At 46.1% G+C, this 15,000-nt stretch overlaps 1 protein-coding gene across 1 annotated transcript; it reads left to right on the top strand.

Annotated features, from left to right (window-relative positions):
• The first annotated feature begins 1,929 nt into the window (after positions 1-1,929).
• LOC142204739 (uncharacterized) lies at positions 1,930-8,664 on the top strand. Its single transcript, XM_075276056.1, has 2 exons — positions 1,930-2,019; positions 6,167-8,664. Exon 2 carries the CDS (start codon positions 6,252-6,254, stop codon positions 7,257-7,259), a length of 1,008 nt encoding a protein of 335 aa, XP_075132157.1. The 5' UTR covers positions 1,930-2,019; positions 6,167-6,251; the 3' UTR covers positions 7,260-8,664.
• The last annotated feature ends 6,336 nt before the right edge of the window (positions 8,665-15,000 follow it).

Raw genomic sequence — 15,000 nt, 5'->3', positions numbered from 1 at the left:
TATCCAATATCCGGATGTGTGATAGTGTGTGCTGAGCGGTTTATCTAATCCTCTGATGTGTGTTAATGTGTGATGAGCTGTGTATCTAATCCTCTGGTATGTTATAATGTGTGCTGAGCAGTGTATTTAATCCTCTGATGTATGATTGTGTCTTATGAGCTATGTATCTAATTCTCTGATGTGTGTTGGTGTGTGCTGAGCTGTGTATCTAATTTTCTGATGTGTGTTGGTGTGTGCTGAGTTGTATATCCAATCCTCTAATGTGTGATACCGTGTGCTGAGTGATGTATCTAATCATCTGAGCTGTGTATCCAATCACCTTATGTGTGATAGTGTGTGCTGAAAAGTGTACCTAATCATCTGATGCGTGTTGATATGTGCTGAGCAGTGTATTTAATCCTCAGATGTATGATTGTGTATGCTGAGCTGTGTTTCCAATCCTCTACTGTGTCATACTGTCTGATGAGCTGTGTATGTTACATCTGATGTGTGTTGGTGTGTGCTGAGCTGTGTATCTAATCATGTGTCTGTATGTTATGTATGCTGGCACATGCTGGGAGTTGTAGTCCCCATTACCCCTGTCTCTATGTTATGTACTGCTGGCACATGCTGGGAGTTGTAGTCCCCATTACCCCTGTCTGTATGTTATGTATGCTGGCACATGCTGGGAGTTGTAGTCCCCATTACCCCTATCTCTATGTTATGTACTGCTGGCACATGCTGGGAGTTGTAGTCCCCATTACCCCTGCCTGTATGTTATGTATGCTGGCACATGCTGGAAGTTGTAGTCCCCATTACCCCTTTCTGTATGTTATGTATGCTGGCACATGCTGGAAGTTGTAGTCCCCATTACCCCTTTCTGTATGTTATGTATGCTGACACATGCTGGGAGTTGTAGTCCCCCTTACCCCTGTCTCTATTGTATGTAATACTGGCACATGCTGGGAGTTGTAGTCCCCCTTACCCCTGTCTCTATTGTATGTACTGCTGGCACATGCTGGGAGTTGTAGTCCCCATTACCGCTGTCTCTATGTTATGTACTGCTGACACATGCTTGGAGTTGTAGTCCCCCTTACCCCAGTCTCTATGTAATGTACTGCTGGCACATGCTGGGAGTTGTAGTCCCCCTTACCCCTGTCTCTATGTTATGTATGCTGACACATGCTGGGAGTTGTAGTCCCCCTTACCCCTGTCTCTATGTTATGTATGCTGACACATGCTGGGAGTTGTAGTCCCCATTACCCCTGTCTCTATGTTATGTACTGCTGGCACATGCTGGGAGTTGTAGTCCCCATTACCCCTGTCCCTATGTAATGTATACTGGCACATGCTGGGAGTTGTAGTCCCCATTACCCCTGTCTCTATGTAATGTACTGCTGGCACATGCTGGGAGTTGTAGTCCCCCTTACCCCTGTCCCTAAGTTATGTACTGCTGGCACATGCTGGGAGTTGTAGTCCCCATTACCCCTGTCTGTATGTTATGTATGATGGCACATGCTGGGAGTTGTAGTCCCCATTACCGCTGTCTCTATGTTATGTACTGCTGGCACATGCTGGGAGTTGTAGTCCCCCTTACCCCTATCTGTATGTTATGTACTGCTGGCACATGCTGGGAGTTGTAGTCCCCCTTACCCCTGTCTCTATGTAATGTACTGCTGGCACATGCTGGGAGTTGTAGTCCTCCAGCAGGCACATGATTGTTATGCAATGTCCATAGTGCAGCTGGTGTCAGTAATATGCTCTCCCCTATCTGTGTATAGAGAATAGGATGAGGGATGTGCAGGGACAGCCCGGAGAGGGGAGAGGCTGGCACATTCTCACAGGACGCACTAGGGTTAAGTAAGGTGAACGCTCAGCCTCAGCTGAACTCTGTAGGGCAGGGAGAGAAAGACGTACACTGTGTATATACAGCGATAGTGAGAGAGAGACAGAGCATGAGACACCCAGGGAGACTGACTGCTGCAAGTACCCAGAGACTGCCTGCAAGTGCCCCACTGCCAGGAGCAGCTGCCCGCACAGGTACAGCAGGAGGGGGCACCACAGGGGGTACCCTGATATCTGGCTGCAGGAGGGGGCTGACTATAATAACAGGGCACCCTAATATGTGGCTGCAGGAGGGGGGAGCAGACACTGGATTAGCAGGGCACCCTAATATCTGGCTGCAGGAGGGGGGGCAGTGACAGTATAATAACAGGGCACCCTAATATGTGGCTACAGGAGGGGGGGGTAACAGTATAATAACAGGGCACCCTAATATGTGGCTGCAGGAGGGGGGAGCAGACACTGGAATAGCAGGGCACCCTAATATCTGGCTGCAGGAGGGGGGGGGGTAACAGTATAATAACAGGGCACCCTAATATGTGGCTGCAGGAGGGGGGAGCAGACACTGGATTAGCAGGGCACCCTAATATCTGGCTGCAGGAGGGGGGGCAGTGACAGTATAATAACAGGGCACCCTAATATGTGGCTACAGGAGGGGGGGGGTAACAGTGTAATAACAGGGCACCCTAATATGTGGCTACAGGAGGGGGGTGACAGTATAATAACAGGGCACCCTAATATGTGGCTACAGGAGGGGGGTGACAGTATAATAACAGGGCACCCTAATATGTGGCTGCAGGAGGGGGGAGCAGACACTGGAATAGCAGGGCACCCTAATATCTGGCTACAGGAGGGGGGTGACAGTATAATAACAGGGTACCCTAATATGTGGCTGCAGGAGGGGGGTGACAGTATAATAGCAGGGCACCCTAATGTGTGACTAAAGGAGAGGGGTGAGCTTATACTCTAATAGCAGGGTAGCCTAATATGTGACTACAGAAGGGGGGTGATCTAACACTACAATAACAGGGTGCCCTAATATGTAGCTACAGAAGGGGGGGTGATCTGACACTATAATAGCAGGTTAGCCTAATATGTGACTACAGGACAGGGGTGATCTGACACTCTAACTATATGTGACCTAATATGTGACTGTAGGAGCGAGTGAGCTGACACTCTAATAGCAGGGTGCCCTAATAATGACCACAGGAGAGAGGTGAGCTGACAATCTAACTATAGGGTACCTTAATATATGACTAGAGGAGAGAGGTGATCTGACACTCTAATAGCAAGGTAACCTCACATATATATCTAATGGGGAAAGTGAGCTGACATTTTAGCAGTAGGGTGCCCTAATATGTGAATAATGGGGGGGTGTGAGGGGCTACAGAACTAACACTCTAATATAAGGTTACTCTAATATATAGCTAATGCAGGGTACAATGTGGTGCTGTACAGCTGATCCTCTGCTATGTCACTACTAGATAGTGACAGTGAACATACCACAGAGCTAGCACTCTAATATGTGACTGTTATAATGCAATAGGGATGAATGAATAGAATCCTGCAGAGCTGACACTCTAATATGTGACTGTTATCATTTAATAGGAATGAGTAAGATACTGCATAACTGACTGTCTATCATAAGACTGCTCTACATATATAGTAAGGGGTGGAATATGGCACTGCAGAGCTGACACTCTAATATGTGACTGTTAGAATTTAATAGGAATGCATAGGATACTGCAGAGCTGACTGTGTGATATGTAACTGGTATATAGTAAGGTGAGAGAACAGGAGACTGCAGAGCTGACACTCTAATATGCGTCTGCCTTATTGTAAACTAGGGTATGTACAAGGTGATTGCTGTATAGTAAGGAGGGGTGAATAACACACTTCAGAGCTGACACTCTAATATGTGACTGCTAGATAGTGAGGGGGAGCCAAGATGCTGCCGAGCGGATACGAGTCTAATATGTGATTGCCATATGGTAAGATGGAGAACGAAGAGCTGCAGAGCTGACGCTCTACTATATTCTATAGTCAGGGGGAATGAACAGGTTGCTGGCACTCTATACAGTGAGAGGGGGATCGGCAGGGTACAGCACACCTATATTGTACCGCAGAGCTGACACTCTAATATATTCTATAGTCAGGGGGATTGAACAGGTTGCTGGCACTCTATACAGTGAGAGGGGGATCGGCAGGGCACAGCACACCTATATTGTACTGCAGAGCTGACGCTCTAATATATTCTATAGTCAGGGGGATTGAACAGGTTGCTGGCACTCTATACAGTGAGAGGGGGATTGGCAGGGTACAGCACACCTATATAGTACTGCAGAGCTGACACTCTAATATATACTATAGTCAGGGGGATTGAACAGGTTGCTGGCACTCTATACAGTAAGGGGGATCGGCAGGGTACAGCACACCTATATTGTACTGCAGAGCTGACGCTCTAATATATTCTATAGTCAGGGGGATTGAACAGGTTGCTGGCACTCTATACAGTGAGAGGGGGATCGGCAGGGCACAGCACACCTATATTGTACTGCAGAGCTGACACTCTAATATATTCTATAGTCAGGGGGAATGAACAGGTTGCTGGCACTCTATACAGTAAGAGGGGGATCGGCAGGGCACAGTACTGCAGAGCTGACACTCTAATATATACTATAGGGGTGACTGCTTTCCATATGGTGTCTGCAGTATACGCTGCCTGTGTTTGCATGTCTCTTTTTGGATAAGAGACACACCCAGGTTGGATTGTCTATTTCATAAGAAGATTCTCTGCTTTCCAAGAAATGGTTACACAATTATAACTGGATATTAACATGCGCGCACCTCCCTCCGGCTGACGTAGCGCGAGCGCCAAACGCGTTCTGTGGGTCTCGCCAGACAAATGTGTGACTGTCTGTTCTTCCTGTTGCTTCTCTGTAATATAGAAAACAGAGTATTACATGGCTGAGATCTGCTGTCAGGTTTAGATACAGCACAAGGGACAGACACATGATCTACAAGGACAGGAGTTACACGTAGGAGAATCTAGAGGGACTGAATGGGTTTGGTTTTGGGGTGAGGGTGAGCGGTCAAGGTTATGGTTAGAGATGGTTAAGGTTACAAACCTAGGGTAATGGAGTCGAGGTAGGGGTGGGGTAGAAATACAGGTAGAGATCGGTAGAGATCTTGAAATGGGAACAGATCCAGGTCTAGATATAAGGGTTGGCAGGAAAGATAAGGAAGGGTTCAAGATCTAGGTCAAGATTAAAGATCTAGTTCCAGGGCTACCAATCTAGGCCATGCTTTTAAGGTCAGGCTTAAAGTTTTAGCTCTAGAGTCAGAGTCCAAGGTCTAGCCTAGAATTAATGATCTAGGTCAAAGTTTGAAGGCTAGGTTGGATTTCTAGGGCGTGGTGTCAAGGCTAGTGCCAGAGATCCAGCTCTATAAGGTTCATGTTCAGGATCTAGGTCAGGGTTTTAAGTTTAGGCTGAAAGATCTGGCTCTAGGGTAAGAGATCTAGGTCAAAATTTTAGAAATCAGATACTAGGTTTTGGATTAGATATATCGGTTGTGGTTTCAAGGCTGGTGTTAGAGATTTTTGGATTAGAGTTAGAAATCGGGTACTAAGTTTTGGGTTAGATATCTAGGTCAAGGTTTTACGGTTAGAAATAGGGATCTAGATCTTGCTTTAGAGTTCAATGTCTAGATCTACCTTTGTGCTTTAAATGAATGATTTAGAATTGGGGTAGTGATTGGGGTCTAGATGTATTGTCAGATATATTTAGGGTTCTAGATAGTCTGGATTAGTGATATAGGTCTAAGGTTAGGGTTGGAATCTAGTACGTGGTTTTAAGATGTGCGTTAAGAGATCTAGCTTGAAGTTGTAAGGTTAGAGATAGAAATCTAGAGTTACGATCAAAGATCTAAGTCTGAGGTTTAAGATCAGGATTAAAAATGTAGGTCTAGAGTTTTGGTTCAAGACCTAGCTCTAAGTTTAGGATTATTGATCTAGGATTTGGGTTGTAGGGTTAGAGATCTTGATCAATGCTCCAAAAGTTAGATTAGAAATCTAGACCAAGGTTTGAAGGTTAGGATTAGAGATGTAGGTCATAGTCTAAGCTTAGTGTTATCTATTTAGCTGACATGGTCTAAACAAACAAAATTTATTTTAGTTCAAGAGGTTTCGACAAACCGATTGCCAAAAGTTATAGGGTTCTCCATTTATGGGCAAACCCTTTTAATATTTGGTGTGTCAGATTTTCTAGGACCTGAGAAATCATATTGTAAAATAATATTTTCCTTTTTCTCTGTCATGATTTATTTCTTGTTTTGTTTTTCACAGGATTTTGCTCATTGACACCCAACCGTGCACAATCCTGGCTCAACTCAGTGACCTCTCCCCTCCAACCCTCTCCCCTCACCCTAATATGAATGGTCAGGTGCCTTGCTCCACCTCTGAGGATCTGTCCCCTCACCAGACTCCTCCTACGCTTGAGCCCTATGCTCCTCCTCCTCCAGCCTCTGCAGAGAACACTCTTGAAGATACCTCATCTACAGGTTCCCTCCTATCCACCTCTGGCCTTCTTCTTGCTCGTTCTCTCCTCGGCCGCCGGAGTTCTTCTACTTCACCAAACAACTCACCATCAGCCTGTAGCTTACGGCGTCGCCGAGAATTTACTCCAGATGAAAAAAAAGATGACACTTATTGGGATAAACGGAGAAAGAACAACGAGGCAGCTAAGCGCTCAAGAGAGAAACGCCGTGCTGGTGATCTTGCTCTAGAAGGACGTGTCATTGCTCTTCTAGAGGAGAACGCAAGGCTACGAGCTGAGCTTCTGGCTCTTCGTTTTCGCTTCGGCCTGGTACGGGATCCTTGTGAAGAAGCTCGCGGGACATATGTGCAGCCCTGCGGTCTTCATGAAACTGCTCCACCAAACCCTCCTCCACCTATGCCTCACTCAGAAGACTCTGGATTCTCCACGCCTAGTGTGGGCAGTCCAGTTTTCTTTGAAGACAGAGTTCCTGAACAGGAACCTCAAACATTACCGCCATCATCCATAAATTATTACGGATCTGTTCCAGTAGAGACTGTAGAAAATACTCGTGGAAGACTCGATGTTCATCCTGACATGTATAAAAGCCTCCCACACAAGTTGAGGTTTAAGGCCTGTGCCCCGGGGGAGGAAGGACCTCATGCTGCAGCACCGGTCTCGAGAGAAATGAACAGTTTTCCTACTGAAGTGGCCCAAGCTTTCCCGCAGCAGCCAATGGCTTGTCCTCGGGGAAGGTGGGGAAACCAAGGTCAGGATGGGAACCCTGCTCAGGCTACAGAAAACTCTGAACTTAGGACCCAACTTGCCTCACTGTCCGCAGAGGTGGCCCAGTTGAAGAGAATTTTTTCGGAGCAGGTGATGGGTCGAAACGGACCTGACTAGTACTGTAAGTTACTCATGAGCCACAAATCATTACATTTTACTAACCAGAAATACTTGAGAGACATTACAAAAGCCACACAACTGGTTTCCTCTAGTTACCTGAAACGCGTCAGCTGCTTCACAGAAGGTATGATGTGTGTCATGGGAGAAAGACATTTACTTCCCTCGCCAAAGGACACTGAAGCTGCTCGGTGGTTGAGATATACAATGGACTGACGTGACCTCTTTTCCTCTGCTGGAAGGAGAACGTAATATAATACTGTCTGGGACAAGGATGAAAAAAAAAAAAAAAGTGTTTGTGTTTTATGTGTCATGCTGCCAAAATTTTTGAAAACACGTCCTGTTAGGCCACATCGATCCGGTTTCTTCACTTTTGTATCTCACAAGACATAGGTTGAGGCCTAGCCACCTCCTTACACTGTCACTCCTTCATTGTCACTGTCACCAAGGCATGACATTGCCACAGCTTCTTCACAACTGGCAGATGTTACGACACAGATGTGGACGAAAATACGTTCTTGTGCAAGAGTCGTGTGTGTTTGTGAACTATGAACTATTCACCTGAAAACTATACAAGTTTTAAGTGTCCTTTTTCATGTTGGTATTTCAATGGTTCCTCCCTACGGTGTATTGTGTGTAGCCTGAGTAATTCATCAACCAAACCAGTTCTATGTCAAGTGTGCGGGAAATGAACATGGACCTTCTTAAGTAGGTGCAAATTTTGTGACATTATCACCTGAAGGTCAGATACCAGTGTTTTGAAGGGTGCTAAATAGTAGCTGATATGTTAGACATTACTCAAGCTGGGAGCCTTCAGTAGACAACACATAGACTGGGACAATCCAGTAGACATCACACAGGTTGGGACCGTTCAGTAGACATCACATAGACTGGGATCATCCAGTAGACATCACACAGACTGGGACCATCCAGTAGACATCATACAGCCTGGGGTCATTCAGTAGACATCAGACAGGCTGGGACCGTTCAGTAGACATCACATAGACTGGGACAATCCTGTAGACATCACACAGGCTGGGACCGTCCAGTAGACATCACATAGACTGGGACAATCCAGTAGACATCACGTAGACTGGGACCATCCAGTAGATATCACTCAGCCTGGGGCCGTTCAGTAGACATCATACAGCCTGGGGCCATTCAATAGACATCACACAGGCTGGGACTGTCCAGTAGACCTCACACAGACTGGGACTGTCCAGTAGACCTCACACAGACTGGGACTGTCCAGTAGACCTCACACAGACTGGGACTGTCCAGTAGACTTCATACAGACTGGGACTGTACTGTAGACCTCACACAGACTGGGATTGTCCAGTTTTCCTCACACAGGCTCGGACTGTCCAGTAGACCTCACATAGACGGGACTGTCCAGTAGACCTCATACAGACTGGGACTGTACTGTAGACCTCACACAGACTGGGATTGTCCAGTTTTCCTCACACAGGTTTGGACTGTCCAGTAGACCTCACACAGGCTCGGACTGTCCAGTAGACCTCACACAGACTGGGACTGTTCAGTAGACATTTGGCCAGTCGTAGCATCTTCTGTCTGACCATTTTACATACCTCATAATTGTGCATTTTTACCTGCCTTCACTCACTAACCTCTGGTCTACATCCGGTATTGCCGGTCCACAGATGTTATTTCATTTTTTACTTCCAGGCCTCTCCAGTTTGTGGCTTGTGGAGTCTCCGATGCCTATCTCGTATCCCATCATATCTGTATTTCTCTTCTAAGTTCCCTCAGCCATGTCTTTCTCCAGCCACCATTTCTTACAACCATTTTACCTCCGTAGGTCTCACTCACATTCCACAAAATGCAAACAGTTGTAGACGTAGAGTTTCCTGTCGTGGTTGAGGGTGGGAGTTTTAGCTATTACAACCTATGGTAGAAACCATTCTTTGATTTTAAGACTGGTTGGCAGTACCGAGACAACAAGTCTCAACAAGTGCTGTCAAATGTGGCCCTAACTCCTTCACCAGTAGAATATTCCATCCAGTGTCCGACTGGCCCATCAGGGTAACAGAGGATCCTTCAGTGGATCCAGGCTCTGACACAATAATGGTCCAACAGAAGACACCCAAATGTGAAGACTAATATGGTCTATCTTCTATGGATCGTTGAAGGGTGGGCCTAAGGAACCTCAATCCTAAACGGATTCCATCCCATGAACCCCTACTCCACAGACTACTGGTTTCTATCATAGGACGTACCTTCTTCAGGCCTCAGGTTTGCGATACATCTTCACTTTTCCTTAGCAAGCCCTCCATCTTTCCCAAGGGTGGAACAAGATCTCCTGGATACCCTGGCCTTGGTTCCTCACATTCAATGTGATGGCGGCCATATGGACAATAATTCTTCTGATTGCCTCTTGGCCCCTGAACAATATACAGTATATACCGTTACTGATGTTTATAGAAGTTTTTGTCAAAAACTCTGCCCACCCCGATCCTCCCTATTATAATTTTCTCTGGAGATGCCATGTTTTTGGTTGCCAATCTTGCGTAGGGTGAAAGGGCTGCACACTATCCTAAAGAAACCCCCCCTCCTTCCCTCCCACCTGCTTACTATGTGAACATACACTACACGTGTGTTACTGTCTGATCATTGTAAATAAATGAATTGTTTTACAATATGGAATATTCTTCTTTGCCTCGGGGTGAAAATTTGGGAGTTCCAAAATAACAAGAGGGTGAAAGGCGATGGAGGACAACCAGATAAGTCTGGTTATACTAGACCAATGGTCTCCGAATGGTACAGTTAGTAGAGAACTATAACTCCGAGCATTTCCAGCTTGTCACATCTCATTGCATGATAGGGGTTATAGTGCCCCCTACAGTTGGAGGGCCACACGTCACTTGTTCTACAGTCTAGACCGTATGATAGTAATCGGAGCTGCCGCCGCCTAAGACCGGCGTCTCTATGTCAGCAGATAAGTTTGTCCTTGGATATACCAGTTCTAGGAAAAGCAGCAAAGCCTGTGTACACAGCTATATAATAATTTGGAAAGATTTCCGAATAATATCACGCCCTTACGTAATCCCAGAGAGAACCTGGAGTTACATCACTCCTTACATAAAGCGCCCGATAATAACCCAATTACGGCTCGTAAACACAAAACGGACAGTAAGAAAGAGAAAGTGACCTTCTTCAGGACAGATCGCCTACAGGTCACACCTCTTAAAGGGAATGTGTCAACACTATATCCCCTATTTTGTATAAAAATAAGCCAAATGTGAACACAGCCCGACTCACATATAGACCACGATCTCCAGTCGTTCCTAGAAACGCTCCTGTGCACGGATTCAGACCCCTCGGTTTGGGGCAACAAAGTAAGGAAAAAAGAAGCAAAAACTGGATCCAGCAATCGGGTTGGAATCCAAAAGAGATTAAAACTTAACTTTTAATGTTAGGCAATCCGCCGAGTCATAAAGTGATCCAACACCTTTAGAAAAACATAAAATAACATCTTGTGCCAAAATTACAAGAAGGTGGGTGTAGCCATGTCCATAGGGAGTATGGCCCCGTCCTAAAATGTACACAAAATGCCGAACACAATGTTCTCCTGGACCCCACCTCAAAAATGTGGGTAAATAAGGTGTAATCGAAGATCAGAGAAGAAACCTGGAAGTGACTAATTCCTCTGCAGCGCCACCACTGGAGAAATGAGGTATTACACGGTGCCAATTACAATGAATGCTGTGCCTGGACATGCTGGGTCCTCCAGAGTGAGAGACACTCTTTGTAGTCACTCTCTAGTCCAGCTACTACATGAAGGTCCTCCATGGGGGATAGACCATTGCTAGGAGGATACTATGGCGGACAAAGCTGAAGTGCCCACCTGGTCCCACTCCTAATCTGTTAGATCTGTTACTCCAGCCGGTAATGGGCCCTACTTACTTACCGATCCTGGCAGGACCCCCGAGTATAATGATCGGAGGCCTAGGAGAGGTAAGGGAACATAAAAAACAGTCTTACTTACCTCTCCGGGCAGGCTTTGGGCCTACTTGCAGTATGTCTCTGACATCACATGACCAGGACCTGCGTCCATATGCATCACGACGCAGGCCCCCTGGTCACATGACATCCAAGACGTCATTGAAGATGGCCGACAGCGGCAGAGAATGCAGCAGAGCCAGGGATAGGTAAGTGGTTTTTTTTATATTTTTATCCCCCCTGGGTCTCCAATTATTATAGTCTGGGGTCTGAAAAGACCCCAGAATATAATAATTGTTCATGGGTGTCTACAATGGGGAAATAATACTGTGTGCAGGGGCCACTATGGGGCATAAGAGTGTGCGCAGAAATGCGCGGGAGAGGGTGGAGGGTCGGTTGGTTGAGGTCTTTGGCATCGGTCGGGGAGGGCCACGGGGCCCCGCCATTCTTAGTTCACTGGTGAGAAGAGTTAATCCAGGAGTGAGCTGTGCATGGGTAATGGAAGCGAAGGACTAAGGGAGTTTGACGTTGTGAATAGTCCCCTGTTCTCCTGATCGGTGGGGTCTGAGTGGTCGGACCCCCACAATCAGTGAATGCCACAAAAACTGGGCAAATAATCTAGTTACGCCCCCTGGGAACAGCTTTATATTAGAAGAAACCTTCCATGAGCAGTCCCCTTGGTTTTAGGAATAGAGTTCAGTCATTCCATGCTATGTCCACTAGAGGGAGATAAATCCACACTAGAAATTTCCGAACCGCAGGAATTTTTGTTATGCTCCATAGATATTTTTGAGTCACTTGGTGGAAAGTGCCTGTGACATCACTGTCCGGAGTCAATGTATGGGAATCTGTGATATAAGAGAACCGGAATGGCGGGGTATAGCATATGGCAGTGATCTGATACCTGAAATACTCTGTGTTGCAGTGATCATTCATAGAGCACAATGGTTAAAGGAGTTTTTTATGACTTTATAAGTCATGACCTATCCTTAGGAGTCTGACACCTGGCCCCCCCAAGTGAATGTCACGTAAATCGGTCACGTGGCCTGATTGCAGCTCAGTCCCATTCAAGTGAAATGAATGATCTGCAATACCAAGCACAGCCACTGTACAATGTACGGCACTGTGCTAGGTAAGTAGTGAAGAGGCTGCAGAGCTTACCCAAACATCGCAACCTCTATTAACCTAGTGTCACAAGTTAGGCTGTGCCCACTCTCTGCTAAGTCATGCCCCTTTCTTGCAACACAAGGCCCCTTTTTCAGACAGACCTAAAATTCTCTAAAAGCTGTCTAAAACACTTAATAAATATGGCACAAGACATGGTAGACAGTTTCTTGGTGCAAAATCCAGCAGAATGGTGGTGAACTTTCTTAGTAACAGTATAGGAATAGTATAGGGGGCCCAGATGTCGGACCCCAATTGGTAAATCCTGGAAAACCCTTTAACCCCAAAGTTTACATGAGATTTGCATTATTCCTATATTGTGTGGGGAAGGTATCTTGGCAGCAGCAATGGTGCGGACCCAACCAGTCAGAGACAGGGACACAAAAATGTGGCGCAAACGGCAAAACAAATCTTCACTTCAAAATAAAATAGAGCCTTAACTTCAAGCAAAGTAAAACTCCTGCTCATCTGAGCTCTAACTAAAACAGAACAAGGATAACTGTACACGTGGCTTACTTCCGGCCACACGATCAAACAAAGCACAACAAGTCCCAGGTTGTTCTCACCACAACTCAGCTCTCCAGGACAGACCCAGGCACCTCCACTCACTCCCAGGATCTGCCCTGAAGTGCAGGCTCTGCAGTATATTATGGGTCAGTGACAAGCCAAGGACCCACACCTGGAGCTGAGGCCTACTCCAGACCCGCACTGGACCACACATAGTTCAGAAACCTGGGGAAGATTTACCGTGACTCCAGCACTCTGCCTGTCACCTTCTCACAACTGTTACATGCCGGGGGAGATTTACTAAGAAAAGGCACCGCAATTCTGCTGTAATTTGCACCAATTTGCGCTTTGATTACTTATGACCATCAGAACATGAGACATCCTATAGATGACAGTGAGCACTTCCTGTGATTAGATTTTGTAATGTTAGGCCTTGTGCACACCTGAGTGTACAGACTGAGTGTGACCATAAGCCGTGTCCCTGACATCTCCGGATTCTGACGTCTGTAACTTTGATACTTTTAGATGACGGAGCAATGTAAGGGCTTTCTTTTTGCTGGACAAGTTGTAATTTTGATTGGTTTTCTGTTATGCACAGCTGTTATTATTCTATTCTGTGGCCCAGGGGAGGCGAGTAAAAATACAAGTTATACTCACCTCTTTTGGGCATCCTTGTGGCATTTGTTGGTTCTTTAGGCCTCTGGCTCATGTCATGCCCCCTGGCAGAGCCGCTTTAACCATAGGGCCAACGATGCACTTACAACGGGCCCTATGTAGTGGGGGCCCCAGGGAGCCATGTGCTTTAACCCTTTCCTGAGAGGCACTTTAGTTGCAGAGGATGTATGTAATATGTCCTTGCCACTAACGTCAATTTCTCAGGATTGGTTAGGGCTATGAAGATTATCTTGGATTTATTTTAAAGATGAGAATCTCAAGATCATCATGATAGCCCTTACAGATTCTGAGCAATTAGTGGATTAAAATAATGTCCCGCATTGAGATCCCAATGCAGATCTCAATTCCCGACAGTGTATTTAACAGTAAATCGCTCAGAATATGAAGGACTATCATGATGATCTTGACATCAATTAAAAGATGATATTTAAAATGAATCCAAGGTCATCTTAATAGCCCTATTGGATTCTGAGATATGGGGCTCCAAAGTGTCCTCCCCCTCCTGCCTCAGGCAGCATCTTAGAGCTGCGCGGAGGAGGAAGAAGGGGAGGAAGGAGGTGTAGACTGCACAGAGATGATAAATCATCACCATCATCTGTGCCTGACCTGTATGTAAACGGGAGGGGGGTAGCAGGGACTTCTGTCCATGTTATCCCCTCTGCTATCAATCAGAGCGCATACTGTACCTTTGAACTCTGATTGTTGTATATATTAGATAATGTAATACCCCTCTGACCCTAATCACAGGAGTATTCTTATGTAATACACCTCTGAACATAACCAAGAAGTTTTTTGGCGATATGACACAGATGTTTACCATCGTCACACCAATGGGTCACCAATCACAGCCTTTAGTGGTGACTCATTGTCATGATGTTGGCATCCCACATGTGATCGCTGAGGGCCAATCACAGGCCTCAGTGGTGACCCCAGGGCGTCTGATGTCAGCCAGAGGCTGGAAGAGGCCCAAGGAGGACACCTTGATACTGACCGACACCCAAGAGAGGTGAGGCAATACTGTTTACAGTTTCCACTTCTTATACTCAGGGGTTTGAGGAGACCCTAGAGAGACCACCCCTGGAGTATAATGGTGATTTGTGGGTGATGAACCTCAAAAGTTTCAGACCTGTTAGTAGACTCCCTTTACAGTGGTTGTGCATGGAAAGAATGGTTTCTTCTTTTCAGGAAGTGACATCACATACAGTGGTCACATGGCAATAAGAGACCGGTGGACATGATGTCACTTCCTGAGAAGAAGAAAGCAGCCATGTTGTTCAAAGTCCTGCACAACCCCTTAAAGCCCCCTAGTGGCAACCAAGTTTATGATGTAAATCTATGACTTTGTAGGGGATTTCATGTTCTGTATGACAAAATGGAAGTCGGAGAACTATAGATATATTAGGAAATGAATCAGCGCAGAGTTTACGAGGGGCCC

This window comes from Leptodactylus fuscus, chromosome 5 (genome assembly GCF_031893055.1).
Source record: "Leptodactylus fuscus isolate aLepFus1 chromosome 5, aLepFus1.hap2, whole genome shotgun sequence".
NCBI classification, from domain to species: Eukaryota; Metazoa; Chordata; class Amphibia; order Anura; family Leptodactylidae; genus Leptodactylus; species Leptodactylus fuscus.
The sequence above is the reverse complement of the archived record's forward strand: the minus strand, read 5'-3'. Positions and strand labels throughout refer to the sequence as shown.